At 36.6% G+C, this 21,479-nt stretch overlaps 1 protein-coding gene across 1 annotated transcript; it reads left to right on the top strand.

Moving 5' to 3' along the window:
• The first annotated feature begins 398 nt into the window (after window positions 1–398).
• LOC133645072 (transmembrane protein 144-like) lies at window positions 399–17,326 on the top strand. Its single transcript, XM_062039857.1, has 3 exons — window positions 399–591; window positions 667–810; window positions 17,127–17,326. Exons 1-3 carry the CDS (start codon window positions 510–512, stop codon window positions 17,324–17,326), a joined length of 426 nt encoding a protein of 141 aa, XP_061895841.1. The 5' UTR covers window positions 399–509.
• The last annotated feature ends 4,153 nt before the right edge of the window (window positions 17,327–21,479 follow it).

Raw genomic sequence — 21,479 nt, 5'->3', positions numbered from 1 at the left:
AGTCCAAGGGATAAAAACTCATTTAGCATAGCACACATAAACATGTTACATATAATCACAACAACTCGCAACAGACGGGGGGGGGGGGGAATTTGGATCAAGGGTTGGAATTGGGGGTTGAATCACCAAAAATGATTCCCGGGCACGGCACCGCTGCTGCCCACTGCTCCCCTCACCTCCCAGGGGGTGAACAAGGGGATGGGTCAAATGCAGAAGGCAAATTTCACCACACCTACTGTGTGTGTGACAATCATTGGTACTTTAACTTAACTTAACTTGAATTTGACAAAAAAAAAAAAAACATTATTTTTCACTAAAGAAGGGTTGGGTGAATGCACATTTGAAACTGGTGGGGTTCGGTACCTCCAACAAGGTTAAGAACCACTGAGTTAGAACCCCGCCCCCTCCTGGCTGCACATGTGCAGTGATTGGTATGATTGACAGCACCTGTGTGGCCCCGGCTCCCCTCCACGTCTGCCTGCCGTGGATGTGTGGATTCTAACTCGAACATGCTGCTTGCAAAGTGTCTTTTATCCGCAATTGCACTGTTGCTGGCCGGCTGCCATGGCAACGAAAGGAGGCCAAGGCCAGGTTAGCAGAGAGCGGCAGCTTCATGGTCGTTCACGGCAACATTTGACAAGTGTCATTTTTACCCCCCTCACGAAGGCCACGAAGGGACGGAAGACGACACGCCGAGTAGGAACTCTACCAACATGACGCGCTTTGCGTACGGCATAGCTGCCAACGTGGCCGCGGTGCTGCTGTACGGCAGCAACTTTGTTCCCGTCAAAAGAATCGAGACGGGAGATGGTGAGTGACGTTTCTGGGATTCATTTTTCACAACGTCCTTTTTGAAGAATGACTTTGGAATCCAAGTGAACAAATGTCAGGAGTACAAGAAGTTGTACCAGCTCCAGTGCAGTAGTATGGCTCCATCACATTGAGGCTTACGTCCATCCAGCCATTTTATACCGCTTATTCCAGGGGTGTCCAAAGTGCGGCCCGGGGGCCATTTGCGGCCCGCAGCTAATTGTTTACCGGCCCGCCACACATTCTGGAAATACTATTGTAAAAATTTAAAAAAAACATTAAAAAAAGTGGAATGAGGTGAAATCTAACGAGAAAAAGTTGCAATGTTGACACAAAAGCTGCCATGCAGGCTGTTTTTTTTTTCTCTTTTGTCTTCATTTTTCTTTTTTTTGCCATTGCTCAAAAAAAAAAAAAAATAATGACAAAAAATCCATGATGTAATGAAGTATTTCCAGGGCTCCAATTACTTCAAATATTTGACTTTAAAATGTTTTATGTGGTAAATATTGCAAAAATGGTGTAGTAGCCATATAAAAACATCAAAGTTTTCTTTGACAAAAGCGCATAAAACAAACAAAATAATAGTTCAAACGTAAAATGGACAGATTTATCTGAAGTTGATCTCGTAACTTAAGTGTTGAAAGTAAAAGAAAAACCTAATAAAAATGTATCACTTTATGAGTGGGGCACCTTTTGGATCCCAAATATATTTAGTGATTTTTTATTTATCTTTTCACTGTGATGACTCAAAAATATGAAATAATTAAAATCAATGGTGTCCTGCATTATTGATCTTTTAGGGCTCTTATTACTAAATACTGCATATTTCAGTTTTACTATGAAAAAAACTAAGTTGTTTTTGACAGAAAAGCCATAAAACATTTTTTTTAATTTGAATTACTTTATATCAACTTGAAGTTGATATAGAGATTTACTGTAAGCGTTAAATCGGGATCCCTAAAGGTAAAATAAATAAAAAATATTTTGTAATGGTTTGAAAATGAAAAATATCAAAATGGCCCCCACATGCTTTCATTTTTCTGTGAGCGGCCCTCAGTGGAAAAAGTTTGGACACCCCTGACTTATTCCCTTCAGGGTCGCGGGGAAATGTTAAAAATGGCAACAGCCATTTTTAAACATTTAGTAGGAGATGCTAAGCCAAAGGTGTCAAAGTCAAGGCCCGGGGGCCACGCCTGGCCCGCCACATCATTTTATCTGGCCTGGAAATGATGTGTCAATAAAGTACTTCACATTTTCTCATTAAATGTAAATTTTTTTTTTTTTCATTTTGACATTTTGAAATTGCATACCTTTTAAATTGTAATAGTATCCATTATAGTATCCGGCAGCGGTGTTGATGGATCTTACTAAAACATTTGACAAAATGAGTCGCAATAACTAGAACAGTATGGCATCAGAGGGTTGGTCTTAAACTAGAACTAAACTAAACTAGAACAGTATGGCATCAGAGGGTTGGTCTTAAACTAGAACTAAACTAAACTAGAACAGTATGGCATCAGAGGGTTGGTCTTAAACTAGAACTAAACTAAACTAGAACAGTATGGCATCAGAGGGTTGGTCTTAAACTAGAACTAAACTAAACTAGAACAGTATGGCATCAGAGGGTTGGTCTTAAACTAGAACTAAACTAAACTAGAACAGTATGGCATCAGAGGGTTGGTCTTAAACTAGAACTAAACTAAACCAGAACAGTATGGCATCAGAGGGTTGGTCTTAAACTAGAACTAAACTAAACTAGAACAGTATGGCATCAGAGGGTTGGTCTTAAACTGGATTAGAAGTTATTTAACAAACAGGAAACGATACCTGAAGCGAGGTGAACACACGTCTACAACACTAAATATATTATGTGGTGTACCTCAGGGATCAATAATAGGTAGAGATGTCCGATAATGGCTTTAATGCCGATATTCAGATATTGTCCAACTCTTAATTACCGATTCCGATATCAAGCGATAGCGATATATACAGTGGTGGAACTAACACATTATTATGCCTAACTTAGTTGTGATGCCCCGCTGGATGCATTAAAGCAGGGGTGTCAAACTCAAATACAGAGTGGGCCAAAATTTAAAACTGAACAAATGAACCTTTTAATAGGCACCCAAACAAGTTTTGCATTGAATATTGAACAAGCAAGGCTTATAAAACTTTATAGTGACATGCAAAATCCAGTTTCCAATAATAATAATAATAATAATAATAAAAATATCAATGGCATATCAAATACAATTTAAATAAAAATGGAATGCCTCTTTTCTATTTGCAGCCTTCTGAGGTAAATATCAACATTAACTTTTTCCACAGGCTAATAAATTAGAAAATAAAATAACAATGAATAAAACAACCATTCAGGACTTTAAAGTGCTCAGTTTGCAACACACTGATCTAATCTGATGTGCCCAAGCCAGATACCTGACATCTTTTCTGGGATGCTAGCTCATTCATGTCGGGGCTCAGGCTTTGAGCTGAGGCAACCTTCATTATCCAACCAAGGTGTTCATCAGTCATTATATCGCGTAGTCCGCCGGGACCACAGTCTTGGGGGCGTGCCTTAAAGGCACTGCCTTTAACGTCCTCTACGAGCTGTCGTCACGTCCGCTTTTCATCCATTCTAACAACGTGCCGGCCCAGTCACAAGTTATGTGCGGCTTCTATACACACACACACGTGAATGCAAGCATACTTAAACAACAGTAATACAGGTGACACTGAGGGTAGCCGTATAAACAACTTTAACACGGTTACAAATATACGCCACATTGTGAACCCACACCAAACAAGAATGACAAACACATTTCGGGAGAACATCCGCACCGCAACACAATATAAACACAACAGAACAAATACCCAGAATCCTTTGTAGCACTAACTATTCCTGGACGCTACAATGTGTGTGTGTGGGGGGGGGGTTGGTGGTAGCGGGGGTGTATTTTGTAGCGTCCCGGAAGATTTAGTGCTGCAAAGGATTCTGGGTATTTGTTCTGTTGTGTTTATGTTGTGTTACGGTGTGGGTGTTCTCCCGAAATGTGTTTGTCATTCTTGTTTGGTGTGGGTTCACAGTGTGGCGTGTATTTGTAACAGTGTTAAAGTTGTTTATACGGCCACCCTTAGTGTAACCTGTATTGCTGTTGATCAAGTATGCCTTGCATTCACTTGTGTGTGTGCAGTAGCCGCATATATTATGTGACTGGGCCAGCACTCGTTGGACTGGATGAAAAGCGGACGTGACGATTTCCGGGAGGGCCACTGAAATTTGGGAGTCTCCCGGGAGGGTTGGCAAGTATGACAATTAGCGGTGAATGCGGTGTTACTGCGGCACCGGCGGGCCAGCTCTAGAGTTAGTTTGATATCGCCTCAAGGGCCAAGTGAAATTACACGGCGGGCCAATTTTGGCCCGCAGGCCAGAGTTTGACACCCATGCATTAAACAATGTAACAAGGTTTTCCAAAATAAACCAACTCAAGTTATGCAAAAAAATGCCAACATGGCACTGCCATATTTATTATTGAAGTCACAAAGTGCATTCTTTTTTTAAACATGCCTCAAAACAGCAGCTTGGTATTTGGGACATGCTCTCCCTGAGAGAGCATGAGGAGGTTGAGGTGGGCGGGGTTGAGGGGGGGTGTATATTGTAGCGTCCCGGAAGAGTTAGTGCTGCAAGGGGTTCTGGGTATTTGTTGTGTTTTGTTTATGTTGTGTTACGGTGCGGATGTTCTCCCAAAATGTGTTTGTCATTCTTGTTTGGTGTGGATTCACAGTGTGGCGCATATTTGTAACAGTGTTAAACTTGTTTATATGGCCACCCTCAGTGTGGCCTGTATGGCTGTTGACCAAGTATGATGCATTCACTTGTGTGTGTGAAAAGCCGTAGATATTATGTGATTGGGCCGGCACGCAAAGGCAGTACCTTTAAGGTTTATTGGCGCTCTGTACTTCTCCCTACGGCCGTGTACACAGCGGCCTTTTACAAAGTCTTACATTTTACTTTTTGAAACCCATACCGATCATTTCCGATATTACATTTTAAAGCATTTGTCGGCCGATAATATCGGCAGCCCGATATTGTCGGACATCCCTAATAATAGGACCAAAATTGTTCAATCTCTGTATAAATGACATTTGTAAAGTTACAAAAGATGTAAAGTTAGTATTATTCGCAGATGATACAACGGCGTTCTGTTCAGGAGAGAACACGCAGAAGCTAAAACAAATACCGTATTTTTCGGACTATAAGTGGCAGTTTTTTTCATAGTTTGGCCGGGGGTGCGACTTATACTCAGGAGCGACTTATGTGTGAAATGATGAACACATTAGCGTAAAATATGAAATAATATTATTGATCTCATCCACGTAAGAGACTAGACGTATAAATAATATTATTGATGTCATTCACGTAAGAGACTAGACGTATAAATGATATTATTGATGTCATTCACGTAAGAGACTAGACGTATAAATAATATTATTGATGTCATTGACGTAAGAGACTAGATGTATAAATAATATTATTGATGTCATTCACGTAAGAGACTAGACGTATAAATAATATTATTGATGTCATTCACGTAAGAGACTAGATGTATAAATAATATTATTGATGTCATTGACGTAAGAGACTAGACGTATAAATAATATTATTGATGTCATTCACGTAAGAGACTAGACGTATAAATAATATTATTGATGTCATTCACGTAAGAGACTAGACGTATAAATGATATTATTGATGTCATTCACGTAAGAGACTAGACGTATAAATAATATTATTGATGTCATTGACGTAAGAGACTAGACGTATAAATAATATTATTGATGTCATTCACGTAAGAGACTAGATGTATAAATAATATTATTGATGTCATTGACGTAAGAGACTAGACGTATAAATAATATTATTGATGTCATTTACGTAAGAGACTAGATGTATAAATAATATTATTGATGTCATTCACGTAAGAGACTAGACGTATAAATAATATTATTGATGTCATTCACGTAAGAGACTAGACGTATAAATGATATTATTGATGTCATTCACGTAAGAGACTAGACGTATAAATAATATTATTGATGTCATTGACGTAAGAGACTAGACGTATAAGTAATATTATTGATGACATTGACGTAAGAGACTAGACGTATAAATAATAGTATTGATGTCATTCACGTAAGAGACTAGACGTATAAGTAATATTATTGATGTCATTGACGTAAGAGACTAGACGTATAAATAATATTATTGATGTCATTCACGTAAGAGACTAGACGTATAAATGATATTATTGATGTCATTCACGTAAGAGACTAGACGTATAAATAATATTATTGATGTCATTGACGTAAGAGACTAGACGTATAAGTAATATTATTGATGTCATTGACGTAAGAGACTAGACGTATAAATAATATTATTGATGTCATTCACGTAAGAGACTAGACGTATAAATGATATTATTGATGTCATTCACGTAAGAGACTAGACGTATAAATAATATTATTGATGTCATTCACGTAAGAGACTAGATGTATAAATAATATTATTGATGTCATTGACGTAAGAGACTAGACGTATAAATAATATTATTGATGTCATTTACGTAAGAGACTAGATGTATAAATAATATTATTGATGTCATTGACGTAAGAGACTAGACGTATAAATAATATTATTGATGTCATTCACGTAAGAGACTAGACGTATAAATGATATTATTGATGTCATTCACGTAAGAGACTAGACGTATAAATAATATTATTGATGTCATTGACGTAAGAGACTAGACGTATAAGTAATATTATTGATGACATTGACGTAAGAGACTAGACGTATAAATAATAGTATTGATGTCATTCACGTAAGAGACTAGACGTATAAGTAATATTATTGATGTCATTGACGTAAGAGACTAGACGTATGAATAATATTATTGATGTCATTCACGTAAGAGACTAGACGTATAAGTAATATTATTGATGTCATTGACGTAAGAGACTAGACGTATAAATAATATTATTGATGTCATTCACGTAAGAGACTAGACGTATAAATAATAGTATTGATGTCATTCACGTAAGAGACTAGACGTATAAATGATATTATTGATGTCATTGACGTAAGAGACTAGACGTATAAGTAATATTATTGATGACATTGACGTAAGAGACTAGACGTATAAATAATATTATTGATGTCATTCACGTAAGAGACTAGACGTATAAGTAATATTATTGATGTCATTGACGTAAGAGACTAGACGTATAAATAATATTATTGATGTCATTGACGTAAGAGACTAGACGTATAAATAATATTATTGATGTCATTCACGTAAGAGACTAGACGTATAAATAATAGTATTGATGTCATTAACGTAAGAGACTAGACGTATAAATGATATTATTGATGTCATTGACGTAAGAGACTAGACGTATAAGTAATATTATTGATGACATTGACGTAAGAGACTAGACGTATAAATGATATTATTGATGTCATTGACGTAATAGACTAGACGTATAAGTAATATTATTGATGTCATTGACGTAAGAGACTAGACGTATAAATAATATTATTGATGTCATTCATGTAAGAGCCTAGACGTATAAGTAATATTATTGATCTTATTCACGTAAGAGACTAGACGTATAAGTAATATTATTGATGTCATTGACGTAAGAGACTAGACGTATAAATAATATTATTGATGTCATTCACGTAAGAGACTAGACGTATAAATAATAGTATTGATGTCATTAACGTAAGAGACTAGACGTATAAATGATATTATTGATGTCATTGACGTAAGAGACTAGACGTATAAGTAATATTATTGATGACATTGACGTAAGAGACTAGACGTATAAATGATATTATTGATGTCATTGACGTAATAGACTAGACGTATAAGTAATATTATTGATGTCATTGACGTAAGAGACTAGACGTATAAATAATATTATTGATGTCATTCATGTAAGAGCCTAGACGTATAAGTAATATTATTGATCTTATTCACGTAAGAGACTAGACGTATAAGTAATATTATTGATGTCATTGACGTAAGAGACTAGACGTATAAATAATATTATTGATGTCATTGACGTAAGAGACTAGACGTATAAATGATATTATTGATGTCATTCACGTAAGAGACTAGACGTATAAATAATATTATTGATGTCATTCACGTAAGAGACTAGATGTATAAGTAATATTATTGATGTCATTGACGTAAGAGACTAGACGTAAAAATAATATTATTGATGTCATTGACGTAAGAGACTAGACTTATAAATGATATTATTGATGTCATTCACGTAAGAGACTAGACGTATAAATAATATTATTGATGTCATTGACGTAAGAGACTAGATGTATAAATAATATTATTGATGTCATTGACGTAAGAGACTAGACGTATAAATAATATTATTGATGTCATTGACATAAGAGACAAAACGTATAAATAATATTATTGATGTCATTGACGTAAGAGACTAGACGTATAAATAATAATATTGATATCATTGACGTAAGAGACTAGACGTATAAGTAATATTATTGATGTCATTCACGTAAGAGACTAGACGTATAAGTAATATTATTGATGTCATTGACGTAAGAGACTAGACGTATAAATAATATTATTGATGTCATTGACGTAAGAGACTAGACGTATAAATAATATTATTGATGTCATTCACGTAAGAGACTAGACGTATAAATAATATTATTGATGTCATTGACGTAAGAGACTAGACGTATAAGTAATATTATTGATGTCATTCACGTAACAGACTAGACGTATAAATAATATTATTGATGTCATTGACGTAAGAGACTAGACGTATAAATAATATTATTGATGTCATTCACGTAAGAGACTAGACGTATAAATAATATTATTGATGTCATTGACGTAAGAGACTAGATGTATAAATAATATTGATGTCATTGACGTAAGAGACTAGACGTATAAATAATATTATTGATGTCATTCATGTAAGAGACTAGACGTATAAGTAATATTATTGATGTCATTCACGTAAGAGAAAAGATGTATAAATAATATTATTGATGTCATTCACGTAAGAGACTAGACGTATAAATAATATTATTGATGTCATTGACGTAAGAGACTAGACGTATAAATAATATTATTGATGTCATTGACGTAAGAGACTAGATGTATAAATAATAGTATTGATGTCATTCATGTAAGAGAAAAGATGTATAAATAATATTATTGATGTCATTCACGTAAGAGACTAGACGTATAAATAATATTATTGATGTCATTCACGTAAGAGACTAGACGTATAAGATTTGATGGGATTTAGCGATTAGGAGTGACAGATAGTTTGGTAAACATATAGCATGTTCTATATGTTATAGTTATTTGAATGACTCTTACCATAATATGTGAGGTTAACATAGCAGTTGGTTATTTATGCCTCATATAACGTACACTTATTCAGCCTGTTGTTCACTATTCTTTACACATTTTAAATTGCCTTTCAAATGTCTATTCTTGCTGTTGACTTTTATCAAATACATTTACCCAAAAAATGCAACTTATACTCCAGTGCGACTTATATATGTTTTTTTCATTCTTTATTATGCATTTTCGGCCGGTGCGGCTTATACTCCGGAGCGACTTATACTCCAAAAAATACGGTAACAGAAGAAATTAACAAAATAAAAAGATGTTTTGACAAAAAACAGACTATCTTTAAATCACAGTAAAAGTAAAATAATGCTATTTGGTAACAGTAGAAGGGAAAGTCAAACACAAATACAAATAGACGGAATATAAATTGAAAGAGTAAATGAAACCACATTTCTAGGTATAAAGATTGATGATAAATTGAATTGGAAATCTCATGTATAAAACATACACATAAAGTAGCAAGAAACACATCAATAATGAATAAAGCAAAACATGTTCTCCACCAGGGGTGTCCAAACTTTTTCCACTGAGGGCTGCACACGGAAAAATTAAAGCATGTGGGGGCCATTTTTTATTTTATTTGTATTTTATTTTATTTTAAACAACATAAAAAAAGACACAAGATACACTTACCATTAGTGCATCAACCCAAGAAAACCCTCCCTCCCCCATTCACACTCATCCACACAAAAGGGGCTGTCTCTTTCTGTTATTAAAACACTTCTGCTTCCTACAATATAGAATAATACAGTCTGCAAGGGACACGGTCTTTAGAGCACACATGATTGTGCGTGCTGCTGGTCCACTAACATGTTCATTAATTACTATTTTTATGTCATTGTTTTTAAATTGCTTTACTTTCAAACAAAACAAACAAAGGACTTTAACTTCACCAGACCAGGTTGTCAATGAAGTCAGATTGTTCAAAAGGGTTCTTAAAACCAGGTCCAGTTCAGATGACGTCCAGATCGGGCTTAGCAACAACACACCTTCACCCATGTACACCAAAAACCAGGGAACACAACAGGTTGCATACAATCCACAAACAAAAATACATTTTCAAATGAAGCACCCATGTACTGTCCAGGGGCCGTACTTATCAAGCTTCTCAGAATGACTCCTAAGAAGTCTGCTAAGAGTTGACTTAAGAGTAAATAAATTCTTGGCTGAAAGTTGCACTTAAAAGTTAGTTATCAAGCGTCTTACTCACACTTTCAGCGAAGTGTAGGACTGAATCTTAAGTGTCACACTCAGAGCTGAATTACGACATTACTATGTGCCGTAAACGCAATTTTAGGTGACGTAATTTCTGTGTCCATAGAAATGACCAATCACGGAAGGGAATCCCTTGTCTAAGAATAAAGAAATATCTTGGAAATATTTAAGTGGACAATGGGAGTGTATATTTTGACAATAAACTACAAAATAATACAAAACAAACTAGTCCCCGCCGACACTCACGCTACCGCTCCCTCTCTTCTCTCGCCCACACACTCACTGACGTCACTCACCTCACGGCCACACACATACGCTAGTGTCATAACATTTTCTTTCCAATTCATTAATTAGGCAACTCATTTGAAACTGGTGTGGGTGGCTCTATATATACTAGCCCACTGCAGACACATGCAGAAATCAACAAGGAATCGAAAAGTATTAAATCTGTGACAAAAATAATATCCGCTCTGTCTAAACGATACCGTTTGATCAGCTGCTCGTCATCAAACAAAGCCAGGACATCCTTCCGCTCCCTGAACGTTCGCGCACGTCTCTCTCGCCTCAGTGCCATCCCCTGCTGGCAACTCCTAACCACTTAAGACACCTCTGAAGGTCTCTTAAATATCGTGGAGAGTAGGAGTGATTCTTAGACTTAAGAACGTTGATAAAAAGCTTTTATTCTTAAGTTTGAGAGTAGGACTAAATTTCGCAAATTCTCAGGACTTAAGTGTAAAATGGCACTCTAAGAAGCTTGATAAGTACGGCCCCAGATCACATCCAAGTCGAACTCATCAACACACACCTTCATTTATGTACACTTCAAATAGGGAACACAACAACAGATATCATATGATCTATAAACATAATTATACTTTCAAAATAAGCCTTTGAGGACTTCCCATCTTTTGTTCATGTTTTTTGGCATCATTATCGTTTTCAACCATATAATTTTCTAAAGTTAAAAAATACTGAATAAATGTTTTAAAGAAAGTAATACTAAGTGAATATCTGTTTTTGGCCTTAAAAATAAACATTTTACCGAGTACTATAATTAAATTGACTAAATCATGATTGTCAATGAACTCTCCTAAAATAACAGAAACCACATTAAGCTTCATAAACAAACCAATCCTTAAACACATTTTTTCAACTTCCACCCAAAACAAAGACACAATATGACAATACCAAAACAAATGCAGGGTGGATTCAGGCTCCTGACAACAAAATCGGCAATCATCTGACTCTGTCATATTCCATCATTTTAACATTTTTCCCTGTGGGTAAGAAGTTATAAATAATTTTAATTTGAAAATAACGATTTTGCACATCGATAGTAGTTTTGTAGATTAGTTTGAATATAGCATCCCACGGCAACGGGCAGTCAAAAAAGTCCTCCCATTTTCCATTTGTGTTGTATGAGACAGCCTTCAAAGATTTCTTTATTAAATAAAAATTATATATTTTTCTATTTATTTTAGTTCCTTTTTGCCAACTAGAATTTCTTATTAAGGGTTTACAAACTAATAATTTAGTAGTTCCATAATTAATTTGTTTCCATCTTTTCCCAATGACTCCAGTTAGTTGAAGAAATGAAAAGCTTGAGCAAACATCACCATACATAGCTCTAAATTCATCATATTTCATAATTTTACCATTCTCATTGATAATGTCATTGACAAAAATTATTCCTCTTTCAAACATATTTTTCCAAAAGAAAGACTTTCCATCTATTACAATATTAGAGTTCATCCTGTGGGGGCCATTTTGATATTTTTCCTTTTCAAACCATAACAAAATATATGGATTTTTCTTTGTTTTTTACCCTTAGGGCTCCCGGGGACCATAAAGGCTCCAAGTCATTAAAATGTTAAAAACAAGTCAAATTATTATTTTTTTATTTTTTATTTAACACTTACAGTAAATCTCTACAGTATATCAACTTCAGGTTGACATAAAGTTAAAAAAACAAAGAGGTTTTATGCCTTTTCTGTCAAAGACAACTTTTTTTTATAGTAAAAGTGAAATATGCAGTATTTCTCCCACTGCCCGAAACATTCAGTAAGCAATTTTTGATGTGAAGTAATTAAAGCCTTAAAAAGATCAATAATTCATAATTCAGGACACCATTGATTTTAATTATTTAATATTTTTGAGTAATCACAGTGCAAAGATCAATAAAATCCCATTAAATATATTTGGGATCCAAAATGTCCCCCATTCATAAAGTGATACCTTTTTATTAGGTTACTTTCCACACTTAAGTTACGAGATCAACTTCAGTTATATCTGTCCATTTTACCTTTGAACTATTACTTTGTTTGTTTTATGCTCTTTTGTCAAAGAAAACGTTGATGTTTTTGTATGGCAACCACACAATATATGCAATATTTTCCACATAAAACATTTAAAAGTGAAATATTTGAAAAAACTGGAGCCTTGAATAGGTCAATAATTCATTTTTTTGAGCAATGGCAAAAAAAAGAAAAATAAAGATAGACAAAATAAAAAAAAACCAGCCTGCATGGCAGCTTTGTGTCAACATTGCAAAAGGTTTAGCAACTGCTACGTAAAGGTAATGTTGAATTGAGAAACTGGAAATTGTGATGTGTCATGCATGTTCCAAATAAACTCAATTATTGCAACAAATATTACAGAATATTATCATACATTCCAAACATGTTTTTGTCTAAATAAAAAATACATAAAATACGTAACTTTATAGCAAACTACCCATTAAATGAATACAAATGACAGTATATTGTGTGTTCTTCTTTACAGCATATTACTGTCCATTGAAAAAAACTACTACAGTATTTTGCGTGAAAATTCTGTTGACTGAGCTGCCAGTTTTTGACTGTAAAATCTACAGTTGTTGTTATTAACGGTGTATTGCTGTAAATGGAAAGACGGTACGTTTGTTTTTACGGTAGAAAAACTGGCAGGTAAATTGCCGGATCAGACAGGCTAACCTCCTCCAACCTCCGAGGACAAAGCTACAAACAATGGGGGACCGGGCATTCTGCTCCGCCGCTCCCAGTCTGTGGAACACTCTCCCTGACCACCTGAGGGCACCACAGACTGTGGATGCCCTTCTTTTTAAAAAGCCTTTTTTTTTTAGATATGTGCATACTAGCTATAACTATTTGGCTGTTCTAGTTTTTATTTTTATTTATTTCTTTATTATCTTTTTTTTATTTATTTTATTTTTTTGTTAATACACTGTAGCACTTTGAGATTGTTTACTCAATATAAAGTGCTTTATACAAATAAAATCTATTATTATTATTAAAAAAAATAACCTGTACTGTTCTTCCATGAACAATATCAAGTTGTAAAAACCCGTGTCAATTTAACACAAACATTCTGGAAACTAAGCTACCAGTTTTTTCCATAACTGTAAAATCAACAGTCTACTTAAAACAATGTATTTAATTAATAATGAAATCCAGAGGCAAATTCATACATTATTGGCTGATACAAGCAGCCATAACTGCCATGTGGCCCTCAATGACAACCACCTTGACATACCCGTGCTAAGCTGTTTGAAGAAGATTTGGGTCAAAGCAAACAGTTCTCAGCAGGGGCGTAGCACCCGGAAACAAGACTCCTGGCCCCCCCACCCTACCTTGAACCCAATATCACCGCCCCATACACACACTTGGAATTTTAACATGCACTAAACCGGGGCTCAGCAACCCGCAGTTCTAGAGCCACATAGCGACACCATAGGGTCCAGTCCATAGTGGATCTAACATAATAGTGCGAGAGTCCAGTCCATAGTGGATCTAACATAATAGTGTGAGAGTCCAGTCCATAGTGGATCTAACATAATAGTGAGAGTCCAGTCCATAGTGGATCTAACATAATAGTGCGAGAGTCCAGTCCATAGTGGATCTAACATAATAGTGTGAGAGTCCAGTCCATAGTGGATCTAGCATAATAGTGAGAGATTCCAGTCCATAGTGGATCTAACATAATAGTGAGAGTCCAGTCCATAGTGGATCTAACATAATATTGTGAGAGTCCAGTCCATAGTGGATCTAACATAATAGTGAGAGTCCAGTCCATAGTGGATCTAACATAATAGTGAGAGTCCAGTCCATAGTGGATCTAACATAATAGTGTGAGAGTCCAGTCCATAGTGGATCTAACATAATAGTGAGAGTCCAGTCCATAGTGGATCTAACATAATAGTGTGAGAGTCCAGTCCATAGTGGATCTAACATAATAGTGAGAGTCCAGTCCATAGTGGATCTAACATAATAGTGTGAGAGTCCAGTCCATAGTGGATCTAACATAATAGTGAGAGTCCAGTCCATAGTGGATCTAACATAATAGTGTGAGAGTCCAGTCCATAGTGGATCTAACATAGTAGTGTGAGAGTCCAGTCCATAGTGGATCTAACATAATAGTGAGAGTCCAGTCCATAGTGGATCTAACATAATAGTGAGAGTCCAGTCCATAGTGGGGCCAGCAGGAGACCATCCCGAGTGGAGACGGGTCAGCAGCGCAGAGAATGTCCCCAACCGATGCACAGGCGAGCGGTCCACCCCGAGTCCCGACTCTGGACAGCCAGCATTTCATCTATGGCCAATGGACCTGTGCCCCCCCCCCCCTCTCCACAAGGGAGAGGGGGGCAGAGGAGAAGAGAAAAGAAAAGAAACGGCAGATCAACTGGTCTAAAAAGGGGGTCTATTTAAAGGCTAGAGTATACAAATGAGTTTTAAGATGAGACTTAAATGCTTCTACTGAAGTAGCATCTCTAACTGTTACTGCTAGAACATTCCAGAGTACTGGAGCCCCAATAGAAAACGCTCTATACCCTGCAGACTTTCTTTGGGCTCTGGGAATCACTAATAAGCCGGAGTTCTTTGAACGCAGATTTCTTGCTGGGACATATGGTACAATACAATCAGCAAGATAGGATGGAGCTAGACCGTGTAGTATTTTATACGTAAGTAGTAAAACCTTAAAGTCACATCTTAAGTGCACAGGAAGCCAGTGCAGGTGAGCCAGTATAGGTATATATATATATATATATATATGTATATAAGTATATAAAGGTATATACAGTATAGTTATATATATATATGTATATATGTATATAAAGGTATATACAGTATAGGCGTAATATGATCAAACTTTCTTGTTCTTGTCAAAAGTCTAGCAGCCACATTTTGTACCAACTGTAATCTTTTTATGCTAGACATAGGGAGACCCCAAAATAATACGTTAGAGTAATCGAGACGAGACGTAACAAACGCATGAATAATGATCTCAGCGTCGCTGGTGGACAAAATGGAACGAATTTTAGCGATATTATGGAGATGAAAGAAGGCCGTTTTAGTAACACTCTTAATGTGTGACTCAAACAATAAATGAATAAATGATATTGAACTCAATAATTTTGCCACTATCAATGAATTGATACGTCCGTTTCTTTCTTCTTTTTTAATTTTTATAAATAGCAAAATAAATCCTCACTTTACTGTGCTTGGGTATAACAAAATCCAAACGGACTCCTCCGCTGTTTCGCAATGTTCTATGTAATAGTGTATCTTATTAATGATGAATTCATTTACATTTTCAGAGTGTGCCAAGCACATAAAAAACATGCTGTGAGCTAAAAATGGCCCGTGGCCCCCACTCGGCACCCCTGGCAAGTATTCTTAGCAAAACACGTTCATTGTGGTGCTCTATGGCTACTTCTAATGGTTTTTAGCCTCCAAAATCATCATGCACATATTTTATTTATTGCAACTGCTATTACGAAGTCCATTTACCGTATTTCCTTGAATTGGCGCCGGGAATATGGTATTCGCATGCCTAGAATTACAGCTGGGTCAAACTCGTTTCGCAAAATAATTAGCGCATGCTTGGCACTTCCGCCGGGTCAAATATGAGTCACTAAATGACTCCCGCCTCCTGGTGGTAGAGGACGCTTGAGATCCTTCTTGCGACTGCTGGTACTGCAGAAGACCTGTGCTGCAGAAGAAGACAACACGCAGCAAGAGTGCGCAGCCATTGTTTTTACCATGGAGGATTACATATCTAAAATAAAACAGTTTTCTAAACTGGACTTTCAATCGAAGCAGGAGGTAATACTTAAAAGGAAGATCTCCATTGAGACAGAGAGACTTTTAAAACTGAAGAAAGATAAGGAAGACGTCTATATCGATGCTTTTCTTCAAAAGGAGCTGGCATGGACTCATTTATACCTTAAGGTAAGACCATAATAACGTTTTTTTTATTAAATGTGCTTTTCGTGATAAGGTAAGCGCCGGAGGGAGAAGAGGTTTTAAAATAATTAGCGCATGCATGGCCATCTCGCAGGCTTCTGGTAAGCGCCAGAGTGACAGGAGGTTTTAAATTCATTAGCGCCCCTGCGGCTATTCAAGGAAATACGGTATATGTATTTATATGTGTGTATGTTTTATATTACTTTTCATGCTAAGGCAAATTAATTTCCTGTTTTTTAAGTGTTAAGGGGTTTGCCGTCAAATGTTGTCTGATCAATTATTTAAAAAAAATTATTTTGTGGTTGACTTTAGTGTTAATAGTCCATAAAGGGACAGGAATAGACGGTGTACCTTTTTGGAGTAACAGTTTGTGTTGTCTGGGCAGGCATGTTTTTCCAGTGGGTGAACTGTGCGGCCATATGGGTGGTGTCCATGTTGGGAGACCTGATGCTGCACTCTCCAAAGTTCCATCCCTTTGCCATGCTTGGAGGTGTCATCTGGACTACAGGTACTGCACTAACTCCCATGCTGAATGTTGTCATTTTCGCGGACTACTTAGCCGGGGACCCGTCATTTCCCCGTTAACAGAAGCGGCGATAGAATCATGGAATTGGCCATAAAAAACGCAATGGAGTACATAAATGACTGACATAAATGATTGATATGCTGTCATCGTGATGATACAAAACGTTTGTCTGGGGAAATGAGTTGATGCTGGAATTTGCCCAAAGTCCCGCTAAAACATTTTGATAGATTTGAGTGCCGTGTGTAATGTTCTATCTTTTCAATGGGACATATAAAATGTTGGTGTCGTTTAATTGAGTCATATTGCAGTCTACATGTATCTCTTATGTGTGACTGCCATCATATTGCAGTCTACACGTATCTCTTATGTGTGACTGCCATCTACTGGTCACACTTATCATTTCACCATGTACCAAATAAAGGTAAGTAGGGCTGCAACTAACAACTAATTTGATAATCGATTAATCTGTCGATTTTTACTTCGATTAATCGATTAATAATCAGATAAAAGAGACAACTACATTTCTATCCTTTCCGGTATTTTATTGAAAAAAAAAACAGCATACTGGCACCATACTTATTTTGATTATTGTTTCTCAGCTGTTTGTAAATGTTGCAGTTTATAAATAGTTTTATTAAAAAAATAAAATAAATAAAAAGTAGCCTCTGCGCATGCGCATAGCATAGATCCAACGAATCGATGACTAAATTAATCGCCAACTATTTTTATAATCGATTTAATGGATTAGTTGTTGCAGCCCTATCGGTAAGCAAAACCAGAATTATTCCGTACATCAGGCGCACCGGGTTATAAGGCGCACTGTCGAGTTTTGAGAAGAAAAAAAAGATTTTAAGTGCGCCTTATAGTCCGGAAAATACGGTAAGTAGCATTTAATACCACACATTTAATACATAATCTGATTCACAACAATACTAGCAACTTATAAATGTAATAGTATGCGCTTTCTAAAATATATAACTTTTTAGTTACTTTCTCCAAAGCATTTTCAGTTCTATAAACTACTGTTGAAGTATCGGATCGGGACTCGAAGTTTAGGTCAATTTGGAGGCCAAAAATGTTGATCAGGACCGCTCATTTATGGAAGTAGAATTGTCTCACATCAACTTGTATATATCAATATGATATTAATACATATGCATATATTTACAAATATACAAACGTGATATACAAATAAATACATAATTTGTATAAATAAACGCATATTTATAAATATATTTTTGATATTTGAAAATATATACAAATAAAATGTATATAAATATAAAAATGTGACATAAAAATAAATCAAGAATTTTTATGAATAAATGTGTATTTATAAATATATTTTTGAGATTTGAATATAAATATGCTTGATTTTGTATTTGTTTTTGTATTGAATTTGCATATGTGGATCGCTTTTTTGATTTTGTGTCGATGAGACATTCCTCCCACAAACCAGATGCACGAATAAATGTGACCTACACACTGCCCTGAACAACCAGCAGAGGGCACTGCAGCCAGAGCGGTCTGGGTCACAGAGCATTATATTGCATTATATGCAAAATGCCCGGAGTTCTCTGCACAAAAACAATCCATGTCTTTACAAAGAGAACGCACAACGAGCCTGAGCTAGCTAATGTCAGCGTTGTATTAGCTAATGCTAATGTATCCGGTTTATCTGAAAGACCGTGCTAGCTACTTATTTTATGGTATCAATGCCGTTTACTGACCTTGTCCCGATGCAGATACTCATCTCTTATCAGTGCAATGTGTGGCTCTGGCTGCAGTGCCCTCTGCTGGTTGTTCAGGTATAGATGTTCCCAGGGGGTAAACAAGGGGATGGTTCAAATGCAGAGGACAAATTGTCTTGGCCACTAATACACCCCCATACCATCACACATGCTGCCTTTTGAACTTTGCGTCGATAACAGTCTGGATGGTTCGCTTCCCCTTTGGTCCGGATGACACAATGTCGAATAATTCCAAAAACAATTTGAAATGTGGACTCGTCAAACCACAGAACACTTTTCCACTTTGCATGAGTCCATCCTAGATGATCTCGGGCCCAGAGAAGCCGGCGTCGTTTCTGGGTGTTGTTGATAAATGGCTTTCGCTTTGCACAGTAGAGTTTTAACTTGCACTTACAGATGTAGCGACAAACTGTATTTAGTGACAGTGGTTTTCTGAAGTGTTCCTGAGCCCATGTGGTGATCTCCTTTAGAGATTGATGTCGGTTTTTGATACAGTGCCGTCTGAGGGATGGAAGGTCACGCTCATTCAATGTTGGTTTCCGGCCATGCTGCTTACGTGGAGTGATTTCTCCAGATTCTCTGAACCTTTTGATGATATTATGGAGCGTAGATGTTGAAATCCCTAAATTCCTTGCAATTGCACTTTGAGAAAGGTTGTTCTTAAACTGTTTGACTATTTGCTCAGGCAGTTGTGGACAAAGTGGTGTACCTCGCACCATCCTTTCTTGTGAATGACTGAGCATTTTTTGGGAAGCTGTTTTTATAACCAATCATGGCACCCACCTGTTCCCAATTTGCCTGCTCACCTGTGGGATGTTCCAAGTACCGTAATTTCCGGACTATAAGCCGCTACTTTTGCCTCCTCGTTCTGGTCCCTGCGGCTTATACAAGGGTGCGGCTTATATACGGCCTGTTCTTCTCCGACACCGACGAAGAGGATTTGGGTGGTTTTAGTACGCAGGAGGAAGACGATGACACAATGATTAAAGACTGACTTTTCATATACCGGTAGGCTGCTTATTTTGATAACGTACAGGCGAGCACTTTGTATTACTTTGCACCGTTGTATTATTTGTACTCTGCACGAATGCTGTTCGCCATGTCAAAGATGTGAAAGTTTGATTGAAAGATTTATTGTTAATAAATGGGACGCTTTGCGTTCCCAAACAGTCATCTCTGTCCCGACAATCCCCTCCGTGGTAGCAGGAACCCCTATATACTACGCTAATTACACTATATACTACGCTAATTACACTACATACTACGCTAATTACACTATATACTACGCTAATTACACTATATACTACGCTAATTACACTATATACTACGCTAATTACACTATATACTACGCTAATTACACTATAGACTACGCTAATTACACTATATACTACGCTAATTACACATCAAAACCCTGCAGCTTATAGTCGGGTGCGGCTTATATATGGAGCAATCTGTATTTTCCCCTAAATTTAGCTGGTGCGGCTTATAGTCAGGTGCGGCTTATAGTCCGGAAATTACAGTAAGTGTTTGATGAGCATTCCTCAACTTTATCAGTATTTATTGCCATCTTTCCCAACTTCTTTGTCACGTGTTGCTGCCATAAAATTCTAAAGTTAATGATTATTTGCCAAAAAAAAAGATGTTTATGAGTTTGAACATGAAATATGTTGTCTTTGTAGCATATTCAACTGAATATGGCTTGAAAAGGATTTGTAAATCATTGTATTCCGTTTATATTTACATCTAACACCATTTCCCAACTCATATGGAAACGGGGTTTGTACATTTGTTCTTATCAATGCACTAAACTCATTGAAACACGGACGTGAAGCTACACCTACCTGTCTGAATGCAAGCGCGGCAGCTTGAAGTTGCTTCACGGCGATCGTTGGAAAAACAAAAAAGGTTTTGTCTTGTCGGGAGAACGACTTGCCACGGCCTTGGACCTGGGCTTTCAAAAAATGTACCCTTTATGCTTTACTGTTCGCTATTTTCCTGCTTGTGGCTCATCTGTAACTCGTTAACTTATCTACAATACCTTACTCCACACTACGGTGTGTGTGAGGGTGCTGTTAACGTAATTTATAGTTAACGCGCTGTTGCAATAACTTTGACAGCCTTAGTGATTTAAAATAGCATATCTTACGCACTATAAGGCGCACTTAAAATCATTTTTCTTCCTCAAAACTCAACAGTGCGCCTTATAACCCGGTGTGTCTAATGTAAGGAAAGAGTTTGGTTTAACTTACCCTCCTCAGAAGCAATTTTATTTGGTATATGGTGTAATGATAAGTGTGACCAGTAGATGGCTGTCAAACATAAGAGATAGGTGTAGGCTGCACTATGATGGCAATATGACTCAAGTAAACAACACCAACATTTTATGTGTCAATTTGTGGACCTTTGGTTGTTTTGTTTTCCCTGCATGCAAAGGTAAGTTGGCGCGGGCAAGGCGTGAATGTAA

This window comes from Entelurus aequoreus, linkage group LG28 (assembly GCF_033978785.1).
Source record: "Entelurus aequoreus isolate RoL-2023_Sb linkage group LG28, RoL_Eaeq_v1.1, whole genome shotgun sequence".
NCBI classification, from domain to species: Eukaryota; Metazoa; Chordata; class Actinopteri; order Syngnathiformes; family Syngnathidae; genus Entelurus; species Entelurus aequoreus.
This window is presented reverse-complemented; position numbering and strand designations above follow the sequence as displayed.

Coding starts and splice junctions, on each gene's coding strand:
- LOC133645072 (XM_062039857.1), top strand. CDS start 510: ATGCTGCTTGCAAAGTGTCTTTTATCCGCAATTGCACTGTTGCTGGCC. Junction 592..666: donor CGAAAGGAGGCCAAGGCCAG/GTTAGCAGAGAG, acceptor CCCCTCACGAAG/GCCACGAAGGGACGGAAGAC. Junction 811..17,126: donor AAGAATCGAGACGGGAGATG/GTGAGTGACGTT, acceptor TTGTCTGGGCAG/GCATGTTTTTCCAGTGGGTG.